The sequence below is a fragment of the Triticum dicoccoides genome, chromosome 4A (genome assembly GCF_002162155.2).
Source record: "Triticum dicoccoides isolate Atlit2015 ecotype Zavitan chromosome 4A, WEW_v2.0, whole genome shotgun sequence".
Classification (NCBI taxonomy): Eukaryota; Viridiplantae; Streptophyta; class Magnoliopsida; order Poales; family Poaceae; genus Triticum; species Triticum dicoccoides.
Window position 1 is genome coordinate 136,877,329 of NC_041386.1, and position 14,138 is coordinate 136,891,466.

Sequence of the window (14,138 nt, forward strand, 5' to 3'; positions counted from 1 at the left end):
AGGCAATTAAACAGACTGCATACATCCCGCGTGGGCTTGGTTGGACTGCATGCGGTCAACAAAACACACCCCATGACCCAAACCTTGTATCTATGACAATTTTTTTTAATAAATAAAGCATGCGAGATTTCTAAAGTAAAAAAACACGCCCCAAATGCAGTACTCACATGTCGGAAAGCCAACTGCCTTTTTTATGTAGTAGAATCTTGTCCCATAAATCTACGTACGTCAGTAGTTGAGTGTGGCCGCAGTTGGTTCAGTAATCAGTACGCACCGCTTTATAAGGCACTTCACTGCCACAACGCGAACCATCTCCCTGCTCAAGCCGTCAAGCGCAACCACCACCGAAACCTCCTCATCAATTTACTTATTTACTGTCGTTGAGTACGCAGCTGGTTCAGTACGCCGCTGCTTTATAAGAGCAAAGTAGCTCAAATCGATCGCAACCACCCCGCACTCTCAGACTCTCAGTCCAGTTCCCAGTCCCACGCCGGCCGGCCGTTCGTCCGACATGCATTGGAGCGACGAGGAGACGTCTGTTCTCGTCGACGCTTGGGGCCCGCTGTACCTCGGCCGCAACCGAGGCTCCCTCAGCATGGAGGAGTGGGACTCCGTGTGCAGAGCCGTCGACGCACACCACGCCGCCGCCGGGCTCGACTTCAGCCGCAACCCCGCCGGCTGCAAGAGGCGCATCTCTGCACTCAAGGCTCGGTACACGGAGGAGGCCGCCAAGGAGCAGCCGACGTCGGCGTGGCGCCACTTTGCTCACCTCCGGGCGTTCCTGGCCGACCCCAGCGGCGGGCCTCCGGGCTTCGGCGCCAAGAAGCCGGAGGCGTCCGTGAAGAAGGAGAAAAAGAAGGTGGAGGGGGCGAGTGGATCGGTCGGCACGACCAAGGTCCCGGCGAAGCGCCAGTTTTCGAGCCTACGGGACATCCTGGCAAAGACGCCGGCGACCGTGAAGGAGGAGGAGGTGGTCGGCTGCGGGTGTGAGTTGGTTGGGGGTTCGGCGGCGGGGGTGAGCGTGACGAAGCTGGTGGCGGAGATGACGAGGCTGGCGGAGGTGCACGAGCGCGTGGAGATGGAGAGGCTCAAGTTCATGAAGGAGATGCTCATGATGAAGATGAAGGAGGAGGAGGAGACGGAGGACGTGAAGCTGGAGCGCAAGAAAGTGAAGGCGGAGAATGAGGAACAAGTCCACGGCAACTAACATCATGGTAATCCAAAAACTAAATGATCTCTGTCCCATTCCCAGTCCTGTCAGCGACAATACAGTTTTTTTCTTCATCTTACGTCTGGTTTCTACTGTATTTTGTGTGCGCAGGGACAGGGGATTTGGTCTGCAGGCTGATGCGTTTAGGCTGAAAATCCAGTAGAGTAGGAGTAGTAGTGTTTGTGCTTCACTGTATCTTGTTTTACATCTAGTTTTACTTACTGCATTTGTGGTTGTACTCCGCACTTACCATGTACCGTAGCTAGTAGTTTTGAATCAGTAGTAGGATTATAATCCAGTGTTTGTGTCTGGATCGAGTTGAATCATGAAGGAAGCTGAGAGTTGGCAATGCAAGGGAAGGGAAGGGAAGGGAAGATGGATCCCCAAAATTCCTAATCCTAACCAGGAGAGGCTTTGTTTGAAATCAAGGCGCAGCACACACAAGAGGCACGGTTGGGTTGGACCAAACCTCCCCCCTCCTCTCCCCTTCCCTGCGAGGCTGCGACGCACCGCTATGGGCTGCGTAGGACGGTAGGAGTCGCCGACGCAGGTACGGCACCACCGCGAGACGCGCCTATATAAGGCGCAGCGCAGGGCCTCCGGGGTCCGACCCCGAGGGGCACCCCCGTCGCTCGCATTGATCCCTCAGGCTCAGACGGCAGGCGCGCACACCCACGCCACGCCTCCCTCCCTCCCGAAGCCAGCGCCGATGTCCGCCATCGCGCACCGCCGCCGCCGCCCCGCGCCGGCCCCGCCCGCGTGGACCCCGGAGCCCTGGAGCGACGGCGAGACGGCCGCGCTGCTCGAGGCCTGGGGCCCGCGCCACCTCCGCGCCGGCGGCGGCCCCCTCCGCACCTCCGACTGGCGCGCCTGCGCCGCCGCCGTCACCGCCCGCCGCGCCGCCGACGGCCGCGCGCCGCGCACCGTCGACCAGTGCAAGAACCGCATGGACTACCTCAAGAAGCGCCTCCGGGCCGACCGCTCCAGGCCCTCGTCGCCGCCGCCGCTCTCCGGCTCCCTCCGCCGCCTCGCCAAGCTCCTCCGCCAGGCCCCCTCCGTCCCGCACCGCCTCGCGCCCAAGGTCCAGCGGGAGGACCGCCAGGACGACGACGAGGTGGAGACCGACCACAACCGCTCTCCCCTGTACCGCGACTGGCCGCCGGTGCCCAAGCGGCGGAGGACGGCCGTCTCGCTGTCGCCGCCGAGCTCCTCCGCGGAGCATCACCACGGGAACGGAGGGGCGGCCTGCACGGAGGTTGCGGCTGCTCTGGATAGGCTGGCGGGGACGTACGAGCGGGTTGAGGCGGCCAAGCAGATGGAGGCGACGCGGCTGGAGGCCATGCGGGGCCTAGAGATCGAGCGCATGCGGGTTCTCGCCGACGTCGCCATCTCCACCTCCGACGATACACAAACCCCAGCCACCTCCGCCGCCATCTCCACCTCCGCCGATACACACACCTCTGTCGCCGCCGCAGCCAGCGGCGGCCTAGTCGGTGAGCTTTCTCTCGTTGCCTGAGCCCATCTGCTCATTGTCTATGGTTAATGATTGTTGATTGGCGTTTGAATTTGGACGCAACATGCCTGCAAATCTGCAATTCCTGAGACTGAGAGCACCATCTTATGCATAATCATGAGCAATGAGATCATTAAATTTGGTGAGACATTCATTATTGCTAGAAAACAGTGTGATCCAGCCTCAAATTAGCCTCGAGTTATTCATTCATCATAAGATAATGTTAAGATGCGATGCTATTATTTCTAATCAGACTACTCATGTGCGACAGTGCAAGGCTGCTTTCTGCTTATGCTCTGTAGTCTGTTCCATCTCCAGTAGAACACCAACTGCAAGATTTTAGAGAGATGAGCACTGAATAAGTACTGTTAACAAGTATTACGTGTAGTATTAACCTGTTCATCATGTAGTACATGATTATGTTGCTTTGAACAATTAGGAATCATCTGGTCAGGATTCACACTTCTCTGACATTTTGTCTGTCTTGTGCTTTTTGACAGAGGAACAAGTACAGTAGACTGGGCATGGTAGAGCCCTCCGGATTCCAGATCATCTTTTCAGGAGATCATTGCAGCGTGGAGAAGCCAACTGACGTGATGATGCCCTTACCAAAAGTTACATGGGTTTAGGTTACAGGAAAAGCTTAGCCAGATATAGGATAGCACATGATGAGACTTTCTTTAGTTCAATGATTGCGGGTTTTACAGCGGTGCAGGACGAGGGACTCGACTGCCTGAATGCATCGTTCTGTTCTTTGCGACTCGGCCAGTCATGTGGGCACACGGTAATTTACTGCTGTAATCACCTCGTGTTTCCAGCTGTTCGGCTGTGAAACATTATCGGTAAATATGATGTTTTGGGTAGGATACTTATATGAGTTCCAGAAGGCTGCCGTGCTTCTGTTATGTGTTTGCTTGCTGCTGGTGTGTGCAATCTTGTGCGGCTTTGTGCGTGTGTGCCTTTCCTCGCACATTGCTGTAGTATAATTGATAAATCTTTGTCAGGTAAGCGAGCAAAAGTTCCTCGCCTCTCTTAACCTGGAAAATGCACGGCAGCAAGCTGGAAACGGGAATGATTTGGGCCAATAATTTGAATGTTTCAGAAGCTCTGGCACCTTTTCTTTTGATGTGTAGAAGCTCTTGCACTTTGTTACTGGGCCATTTGAAATTGTTTTTATGCCTTTTGCCATTTGGTGGGTGCTTTTGATATATATTCCTAAAAATAATATGTGGAGAATTTCTCTGATTTGAGATAAAACCTTTAAAACTTCCAAGTTTCGGGTAATCATTGGCAGATGTTAGCTATATAGTACATAAACTTGTGTTTTTTTCTTTCGCGAAAAAAACTTTCGATCTACTTATCTTCAATCATGGTAGTACAATAAAAACCAGAAATAATAAAAATCACATCCAAATCCGTAGACCACCTAGTGACGACTACGAGCATTTAAGCGAATCGAAGGCGCAGCGCATCAGAACAACAACAGCCGTCAATAAAGAGTAGCGTAGATTGAAAGGATCCAATCTGAAAACACACGAATATAGACGAATAAGAGTAGCGTAGATTGAAAGGATCCAATCTGAAAACACACGAATATAGACGAAAGACGACCAGATTCGAATAGATCCATCAAAGACAAATACACCACAGACACACCTCCACATGTCCACCGGCAATGTTAGACGCACAACTGAAACGAGGGCCAGGCGGGGAGAACCATCTTCAGAGAGCCGCCGCCTCTCGCCTTCTTGAAGACACAAAACCCAACAAAAACTCAAAGAAATATCTAAAAACGAAGCCCTCTCATCGGAAAGGATCAGGTCCCGCCGCGCACCCATGGCCCTAAGGGCATCTTCAAGGGAGATCTGTAAAACGCTGGTATATGTCCGGACACATTTGTTCACTTTTGTAATTCAATTGGGACCTGTATCAGTCCGCGAAGCTGTACGGACGTTCAAATTCTGGTATTTTGGAGAAAAAAGTAAGGGAGCTTTGCTCGAGTCTGGACATGCAATTGACCAACACATGCATGGTCCCTCTCTTCTCTCTCTTTGAGGGCACAATGTTAGGAGAACACTTGTGTTGAATCGACCCAAATTGATGTTATGCTATGAGATACATTCGTCACAAGTTTATGGTTAATAACACAGAGATGGTTAATGTTTGCATAATTCCTTAGACCATGAGAGTATCGAGTTTCTTCATACTTGCTTCATGAACTTTGGCGTTTGTTAAACGTCATCCGTAAATGGGTGGCTATTACGGCGGCTTACGGGTTCATGGAAGTGTGTGTCAAGTAACTTGATAGCTCAAGATTGGGATTTGCTCCTCCAACGATGGAGAGATATTCTCGGGCCCTCTCAGTGTTACGGTATCCATCATCGTCTGACCAGACACAGTGTGATTTGATCACAGGGATGCCGGAACACGGAAACGAGAAAAGAGAACAAAACCGGTAACGAGGTAACTAGCATAGTGGACAAGTTGTTGATCCACGGGGATGCAAGTAAATCTCACCCCAGGTATCTGTAACATATCGTGAAGCAACAGGAATAGCACACGACAACTGGAGGTTCACTCGAATATTCATTCGTGTGGGTATAGGGGTCAATATGGTTGTCCACGGCTCCGATGTTGATCATTGATCGAAAAGTGCTCCGGCCATGTATATGCTTCACTGAACCTATAGGGTCACACGCTTAAGAATCATCTATCTGCTGAATACTAGACAGGGTGTCTGAGAGAAAATCACCGAAAAAGTTCCGGACAGCGGAAAAGTTCCGCCAAGAGAGAATACCGAAATAGTTTCGTAAAACCGAAAAGTTGTTTCGGGGTATATCATTAAGTCAAATTGGTTTCGGGACACGCCTGATAATTCTTGGAGGGTGCCAGAATTATTCTGAAAACTTTTGTGAATTTTTCGGGATAGAAACCGAAAAAGTTCCGGAGCTGCCGGTACCGCATTGGTTGCTTTTCGCAGGTGAAATTGTAACATCCCAAATTTTTAATTTGGAATGTTATACATAGATCATTCTTGCATATCATATTTTATTTGCATTTCGTCTTGCGTTCCTCAAAATCCTAAGCAACTCAAGGACCCTCGGAGAGAGTTGGGGATTTCCATGGTTTTATTTTTTTCTTCGAAAATATTTCATATTAAAATATATGAGAGGAAATAATATGACTTCTCCAACATAATTGAAATATTGGAGGAAAAATATTAAAATCAAATATTTGTTTTATTTGGATTTTTATTGTAATTTTGTTTGCATTAGAAAAATTGCACGTTTTTCAAAATTGCATTTTAGGGCCAAGAAAATATTCATCTCGTTCTAAATATTTTATTTAGACGGTGAAAACTTATTTTGGCATTTTTAGATTTTTATTTTTTTTCTATGATTTTATTTCCGTCGGCGAAATTATTTAAAAAAAAGGGTTCTCGCGCCCGACTGGGCCTAAGGCCCAGCCGAGCCAGGCCGCCACCGCCGCCGCTCGGACCGGAGTCCGAGTCAGACTCCGCCTCCGCCGCGCCTTGCCCCCTCCTCCAAGTCGCCGCCCCGCCCTTTATATACGCACCCCCCCGAGCCCCAGCACCACACCACCACCGCCGCCAAACCCGCTGCCCGCAGCCACCGCCGCCGCTTGCCGCCGCCGCCCCGCAAGCCGCCGCCCCGCAGCCCCGCCTCGCCGGAGCCCCTCGCCGGAGGTACCGCACTGGAATCCGAGCCGCCGGTTTTTTTTGAACCATTCGGTTTTTTTAGAAAACGCTAGATTCGTTTTTTTCGGATCGCCGATTTTTTTTCCGGTTTTCCTGTTTAGCGGACGTTCGTCCGTACATTCATTTTAACGAATGGTTCTTCGCCCGTTAGTTACAGCTAACGAACGCTCGTTCGTTAGTCTGTTCGTCAGTTTTCTTTTATCGGATTTATCTGCGATTATTCTCGATCGCGATTTCTGATCCGATCTTAGTTTCTGTTTATCTTTTCGCTCGTTAGTCGGAATCAGGCGATTCAAGCGCCTAGATCTTCTTCTCGAGTCCTTCTTTATGTTTAATCAACTTGAACAAGTTTTTACTACTATAAAATTTGACCTAGGTCCAGATTAGTAAACGGATCTTGTTTCTTTCGCCGTTTGAGTTTTGTTACTCCGTTTGATTTGATTCTTTTTGCTAACCGGAGTTCTTAAGTTGAACTTTCTGGTCAACCTCTTTTATTTGAGTTTCGCTTGCGCATCTTTGCTTGTTGCTTATGTATGTTATTGTTTGTTTGCGATAGAACACCCGGAGTGCGAAGCGTGCTACTACGAGTCTCTTGTTGGGGAACGTTGCAGAAAACAAAAATTTTCCTACGGTTTCACCAAGATCCATCTATGAGTTCATCTAGCAACGAGTGATTGGATTGCATCTACATACCTTTGTAGATCACGCGCGGAAGCGTTCAAAGAACGGGGATGAGGAAGGCGTACTCGACGTGATCCAAATCACCGGAGATCCTAGCACCGAACGGACGGCACCTCCGCGTTCAACACACGTACGGTCAGCGTAACGTCTCCTTCTTCTTGATCCAGCAAGGGGAAAGGAGAGGTTGAGGAAGATGGCTCCAACAGCAGCACGACGGCGTGGTGATGGTGGAGCTGCAGTACTCCAGCAGGGCTTCGCCAAGCACTATGGAGGAGGAGGAGGTGTTGGAGAGGGAGAGGGAGGCACCAAAGGCAAGGGGTAAGAAGTCCTCCATCTCCCCACTATATATAGGAGGGCCAAGGGGGGGGGCGGCCCTAGGAGATCTAATCTCCTAGGGGGTGCGGCCAAGGGGAGGAATCCCTCCTCCCCAAGGCACCTAGGAGGTGCCTTCCCCTCCTAGGACTCTTCCTCCCTTGAAACCCTAGGCGCATGGGCCTCTTGGGGCTGGTGCCCTTGGCCCATGTAGGCCAAGGCGCACCCCCTACAGCCCATGTGGCCCCCCGGGACAGGTGGCCCCACCCGGTGGACCCCGGGGACCCCTCCGGTGGTCCCGGTACAATACCTGTGACCCCGAAACTTGTCCCGATGCCCGAAATAGCACTTCCTATATATAATTCTTTACCTCCGGACCATTCCGGAACTCCTCGTGACGTCCGGGATCTCATCCGGGACTCCGAACAACATTCGGGTTACTGCATACACATATCCCTACAACCCTAGCGTCACCAAACCTTAAGTGTGTAGACCCTACGGGTTCGGGAGACATGTAGACATGACCGAGATCGCTCTCCGGTCAATAACCAACAGCGGGATCTGGATACCCATGTTGGCTCCCACATGCTCCTCGATGATCTCATCGGATGAACCACGATGTCGATGGTTCAAACAACCCCGTATACAATTCCCTTTGTCAATCGGTATGTTACTTGCCCGAGATTCGATCGTCGGTATCCCAATACCTCGTTCAATCTCGTTACCGGCAAGTCACTTTACTCGTACCATAATGCATGATCCCGTGACCAGACACTTGGTCACTTTGAGCTCATTATGATGATGCATTACCGAGTGGGCCCAGTGATACCTCTCCGTCATACGGAGTGACAAATCCCAGTCTTGATCCATGTCAACCCAACAGACACTTTCGGAGATACCCGTAGTATACCTTTATAGTCACCCAGTTACGTTGTGACATTTGGTATACCCAAAGCACTCCTACGGTATCCGGGAGTTACACAATCTCATGGTCTAAGGAAAAGATACTTGACATTGGAAAACTCTAGCAAACGAACTATATGATCTTGTGCTATGTTTAGGATTGGGTCTTGTCCATTGCATCATTCTCCTAATGATGTGATCTCGTTATCAATGACATCCAATGTCCATAGTCAGGAAACCATGACTATCTATTGATCAACGAGCTAGTCAACTAGAGGCTTACTAGGGACATGTTGGTGTCTATTATTCACACATGTATTACGATTTCCGGATAACACAATTATAGCATGAATAAAGACAATTATCATGAACAAGGAAATATAATAATAATGCTTTTATTATTGCCTCTAGGGCATATTTCCAACAGTCTCCCACTTGCACTAGAGTCAATAATCTAGTTACATTGTGATGAATCAAACACCCATGGAATTCTGGTGTTGATCATGTTTTGCTCTAGGGAGAGGTTTAGTCAACGGATCTGCTACATTCAGGTCCGTGTGCACTTTACAAATATCTATGTCTCCATCTTGAACATTTTCACGAATGGAGTTGAAGCGACGCTTGATGTGCCTTGTCTTCTTGTGAAACCTGGGCTCCTTGGCAAGAGCAATAGCTCCAGTGTTGTCACAGAAGAGCTTGATCGGCCCCGACGCATTGGGTATGACTCCTAGGTCGGTGATGAACTCCTTCACCCAAATTGCTTCATGTGCTGCCTCCGAGGCTGCCATGTACTCCGCTTCACATGTAGATCCTGCCACGACGCTCTGCTTGCAACTGCACCAGCTTACTGCCCCACCATTCAAAATATACACGTATCCGGTTTGTGACTTAGAGTCATCCAGATCTGTGTCGAAGCTAGCGTCGACGTAACCCTTTACGACGAGCTCTTCGTCACCTCCATAAACGAGAAACATTTCCTTAGTCCTTTTCAGGTACTTCAGGATATTCTTGACCGCTGTCCAGTGTTCCTTGCCGGGATTACTTTGGTACCTTCCTACCAAACTTACGGCAAGGTTTACATCAGGTCTGGTACACAGCATGGCATACATAATAGAACCTATGGCTGAGGCATAGGGGATGACACTCATCTCTTCTATATCTTCTGACGTGGTCGGACATTGAGCTGAGCTCAATTTCACACCTTGCAACACAGGCAAGAACCCCTTCTTAGACTGATCCATATTGAACTTCTTCAATATCTTATCAAGGTATGTGCTTTGTGAAAGACCTATGAGGTGTCTTGATCTATCTCTGTAGATCTTGATGCCTAATATATAAGCAGCTTCTCCAAGGTCCTTCATTGAAAAACTCTTATTCAAGTAGGCCTTAATGCTGTCCAAAAGCTCTATATCATTTCCCATCAAAAGTATGTCATCTACATATAATATGAGAAATGCTACAGAGCTCCCACTCACTTTCTTGTAAACACAGGCTTCTCCATAAGTCTGTGTAAACCCAAACGCTTTGATCATCTCATCAAAGCGAATGTTCCAACTCCGAGATGCTTGCACCAGCCCATAAATCGAGCGTTGGAGCTTGCACACCTTGTCAGCATTCTTAGGATCGACAAAACCTTCCGGCTGCATCATATACAATTCTTCCTTAAGGAAACCATTAAGGAATGCCGTTTTGACGTCCATTTGCCATATCTCATAATCGTAAAAAGCGGCAATTGCTAACATGATTCGGACGGACTTTAGCTTTGCTACCGGTGAGAAAGTCTCATCGTAGTCAACCCCTTGAACTTGTCGATAACCCTTAGCGACAAGCCGAGCTTTATAGATGGTCACCTTACCATCCGCGTCTGTCTTCTTCTTAAAGATCCATTTATTTTCTATGGCTCGCCGCTCAACGGGCAAGTCAGTCAAAGTCCATACTTCGTTTTCAGACATGGATCCTATCTCGGATTTCATGGCTTCTAGCCATTTGTCGGAATCCGGGCCCACCATCGCTTCTTCATAGTTCGAAGGTTCACCGTTGTCTAACAACATGATTTCCAAGACAAGGTTGTCGTACCACTCTGGTGCGGAACGTGTCCTTGTGGACCTTCAAATTTCAGTAGGAGCTTGATCAGAAGTATCTTGATCATCATCATTAACTTCCTCTCTAGTCGGTGCAGGCACCTCAGGAACATTTTCTTGAGTTGCGCCATTTTCCGGTTCAAGAGGTAATACTTCATCAAGTTCTACTTTCCTCCCACTTACTTCTTTCGAGAGAAACTCTTTCTCTAGAAAGGACCCATTCTTGGCAACAAAGATCTTGCCTTCAGATTTGAGGTAGAAGGTATACCCAATGGTTTCTTTAGGGTATCCTATGAATACGCATTTTTCCAATTTGGGTTCGAGCTTTTCAGGTTGAAGTTTCTTGACATAAGCATCGCATCCCCAAACTTTTAGAAACGACAGCTTAGGTTTCTTCCCAAACCATAATTCAAACGGTGTCGTCTCAACGGATTTCGACGGAGCCCTATTTAAAGTGAATGCGGCAGTCTCTAAAGCATAGCCCCAAGAAGATAGCGGTAAATCGGCAAGAGACATCATAGATCGCACCATATCTAATAGAGTGCGATTACGACGTTCGGACACACCATTACGCTGAGGTGTTCCAGGCAGCGTGAGCTGTGAAACTATTCCACATTTTCTTAAGTGTGTGCCAAACTCGTGACTCAAGTATTCTCCTCCATGATCTGATCGTAGGAACTTGATTTTTCTGTCATGTTGATTCTCAACCTCACTCTGAAATTCCTTGAACTTTTCAAAGGTCTCAGACTTGTGTTTCATTAAGTAGACATACCCATATCTACTCAAGTCATCAGTGAGGGTGAGAACATAACGATAGCCACCGCGAGCCTCAATACTCATTGGACCGCACACATCAGTATGTATGATTTCCAATAAGTTGGTTGCTCGCTCCATTGTTCCTGAGAACGGAGTCTTGGTCATTTTACCCATGAGGCATGGTTCACATGTGTCAAGTGATCCGTAATCAAGAGACTCTAAAAGTCCATCAGCATGGAGCTTCTTCATGCGTTTGACACCTATGTGACCAAGGCGGCAGTGCCACAAGTATGTGGGACTATCATTATCAACCTTGCATCTTTTGGTACTCACACTATGAACATGTGTAGCATTACGCTCGAGATTCATTAAGAATAAACCATTCACCATCGGAGCATGACCATAAAACAAATCTCTCATATAAATAGAACAACCATTATTCTCGGATTTAAATGAGTAGCCATCTCGTATTAAACGAGATCCTGATACAATGTTCATGCTCAAACTTGGCACTAAATAACAATTATTGAGGTTTAAAACTAATCCCGTAGGTAAATGAAGAGGCAGCGTGCCAACGGCGATCACATCGACCTTGGAACCATTCCCGATGCGCATCGTCACCTCGTCCTTCGCCAGTCTCCGTTTATTCCGCAGCTCCTGTTTTGAGTTACAAATGTGAGCAACCGCACCAGTATCAAATACCCAGGAGCTACTACGAGTACTGGTAAGGTACACATCGATTACATGTATATCACATATACCTTTCGTTTTGCCGGCCTTCTTGTCCGCTAAGTATTTGGGGCAGTTCCGCTTCCAGTGACCACTTTCCTTGCAATAAAAGCACTCAGTCTCGGGCTTGGGTCCATTCTTTGGCTTCTTCCCGGCAGCTTGCTTGCTGGGCGCGGCAACTCCCTTGCCGTCTTTCTTGAAGGTTTTCTTACCCTTGCCTTTCTTGAACTTAGTGGTTTTATTCACCATCAACACTTGATGTTCCTTTTTGACTTCTACCTTTGCTGATTTCAGCATTGCAAATACTTCAGGAATGGTCTTTTCCATCCCCTGCATATTGAAGTTCATCACAAAGCTCTTGTAGCTCGGTGGAAGCGACTGAAGGATTCTGTCAATGACCGCGTCATCCGGGAGATTAACTCCCAGCTGAGTCAAGCGGTTATGCAACCCAGACATAGTGAGTATGTGCTCACTGACAGAACTGTTTTCCTCCATCTTACAGCTGAAGAACTTGTCGGAGACTTGATATCTCTCGACCCGGGCATGAGCTTGGAAAACCATTTTCAGCTCTTCGAACATCTCATATGCTCCGTGTCTCTCAAAATGCTTTTGGAGCCCCGGCTCTAAGCTGTAAAGCATGCCGCACTGAACGAGGGAGTAGTCATCGGTCCGTGCCTGCCAAGCGTTCATAACGTCTTGTTCTGCAGGGAGAACAGGTGCGTCACCTAGCGGTGCTTGTAGGACATAATCTTTCTTGGCAGCTATGAGGATGATCCTCAGGTTCCGGACCCAGTCCGTGTAGTTGCTGCCATCGTCTTTCAGATTGGTTTTCTCTAGGAACGCGTTGAAGTTGAGGACTACGTTGGCCATTTGATCTACAAGACATATTGTAAAGATTTTAGACTAAGTTCATGATAATTAAGTTCATCTAATCAAATTATAATGAACTCCCACTTAGATAGACATCCCTCTTCTAGTCATCTAAGTATAACATGATCCGAGTTAGCTAGGCCGTGTCCGATCATCACGTGAGACGGACTAGTCAACGTCGGTGAAAATCTTCATGTTGATTGTATCTTCTATACGAGTCATGCTCGACCTTTCGGTCTTCTGTGTTCCGAGGCCATGTCTGTACACATGCTAGGCTCGTCAAGTCAACCTAAGTGTTTGCATGTGTAAATCTGTCTTACACCCGTTATATGTGAACATTAGAATCTATCACACCCGATCATCACGTGGTGCTTCGAAACAACGAACTGTCGCAACGGTGCACAGTTAGGGGGAACACTTTCTTGAAATTATTATGAGGGATCATCTTATTTACTACCGTCGTTCTAAGTAAACAAGATTCAAAACATGATAAACATCACATGCAATCAAATAATAATAGTGACATGATATGGCCAGTATCACATAGCTCCTTTGATCTCCATCTTGGGGCTCCATGATCACCTTGTCACCGGCATGACACCATGATCTCCATCATCATGATATCCATCATTATGTCTCCATGAAGTTTCTCGCCAATTATTACTTCTACTACTATGGCTAACGTGTTTAGCAGTAAAGTAATTTACATGGCATTTCTCAATGACACGCAGGTCATACAAAATAAAGACAACTCCTATGGTTCCTGCCGGTTGTCATACTCATCGACATGCAAGTCGTGATTCCTATTACAATAGCATGAACATCTCATACATCACATATAGATCATTCATCATTCATCACAACTTTGGCCATATCATACCACAAAGCACTTGCTGCAAAAACAAGTTAGACGTCCTCTAATTGTTGTTGCAAGTTTTACGTGGCTGAAGTAGGGTTCTAGCAAGAACGTTTTCTTACCTACGTGAAAGCCACAACGTGATTTGTCAACTTCTATTTACCCTTCATAAGGACCCTTTTCATCGAATCCGCTCCAACTAAAGTAGGAGAGACAGACACCGCCAGCCACCTTATGCAACTTGTGCATGTTAGTCGGTGGAACCGGTCTCACGTAAGCGTACGTGTAAGGTTGGTCCGGGCCGCTTCATCCCACAATACCGTTGAAGCAAGATAAGACTAGTAGCGGCAAGAAAGTTGACAACATCAACACCCACAACAAATTGTGTTCTACTCGTGCAAGAGAACTACGCATAGACCTAGCTCATGATGCCACTGTTGGGGAACGTTGCAGAAAACAAAATTTTCCTACGGTTTCACCAAGATCCATCTATGAGTTCATCTAGCAAC

General features: G+C 47.9%; 2 protein-coding genes across 2 annotated transcripts; both read left to right on the plus strand.

The window, feature by feature from the left end:
• Positions 1 to 332: 332 nt before the first annotated feature.
• LOC119288773 (trihelix transcription factor ASIL1-like) lies at positions 333 to 1,519 on the plus strand. The gene is made up of 2 exons (XM_037568316.1): positions 333 to 1,214; positions 1,322 to 1,519. The coding sequence occupies exon 1, from the start codon at positions 512 to 514 to the stop codon at positions 1,205 to 1,207; it is 696 nt and encodes a 231-aa protein (XP_037424213.1). The 5' UTR covers positions 333 to 511; the 3' UTR covers positions 1,208 to 1,214; positions 1,322 to 1,519.
• Positions 1,520 to 1,919: 400 nt separating this feature from the next.
• Positions 1,920 to 3,589, plus strand: LOC119283455. Its single transcript, XM_037563004.1, has 2 exons — positions 1,920 to 2,703; positions 3,224 to 3,589. Exons 1-2 carry the CDS (start codon positions 1,920 to 1,922, stop codon positions 3,238 to 3,240), a joined length of 801 nt encoding a protein of 266 aa, XP_037418901.1. The 3' UTR covers positions 3,241 to 3,589.
• The last annotated feature ends 10,549 nt before the right edge of the window (positions 3,590 to 14,138 follow it).

Coding starts and splice junctions, on each gene's coding strand:
- LOC119288773 (XM_037568316.1), top strand. CDS start 512: ATGCATTGGAGCGACGAGGAGACGTCTGTTCTCGTCGACGCTTGGGGC.
- LOC119283455 (XM_037563004.1), top strand. CDS start 1,920: ATGTCCGCCATCGCGCACCGCCGCCGCCGCCCCGCGCCGGCCCCGCCC.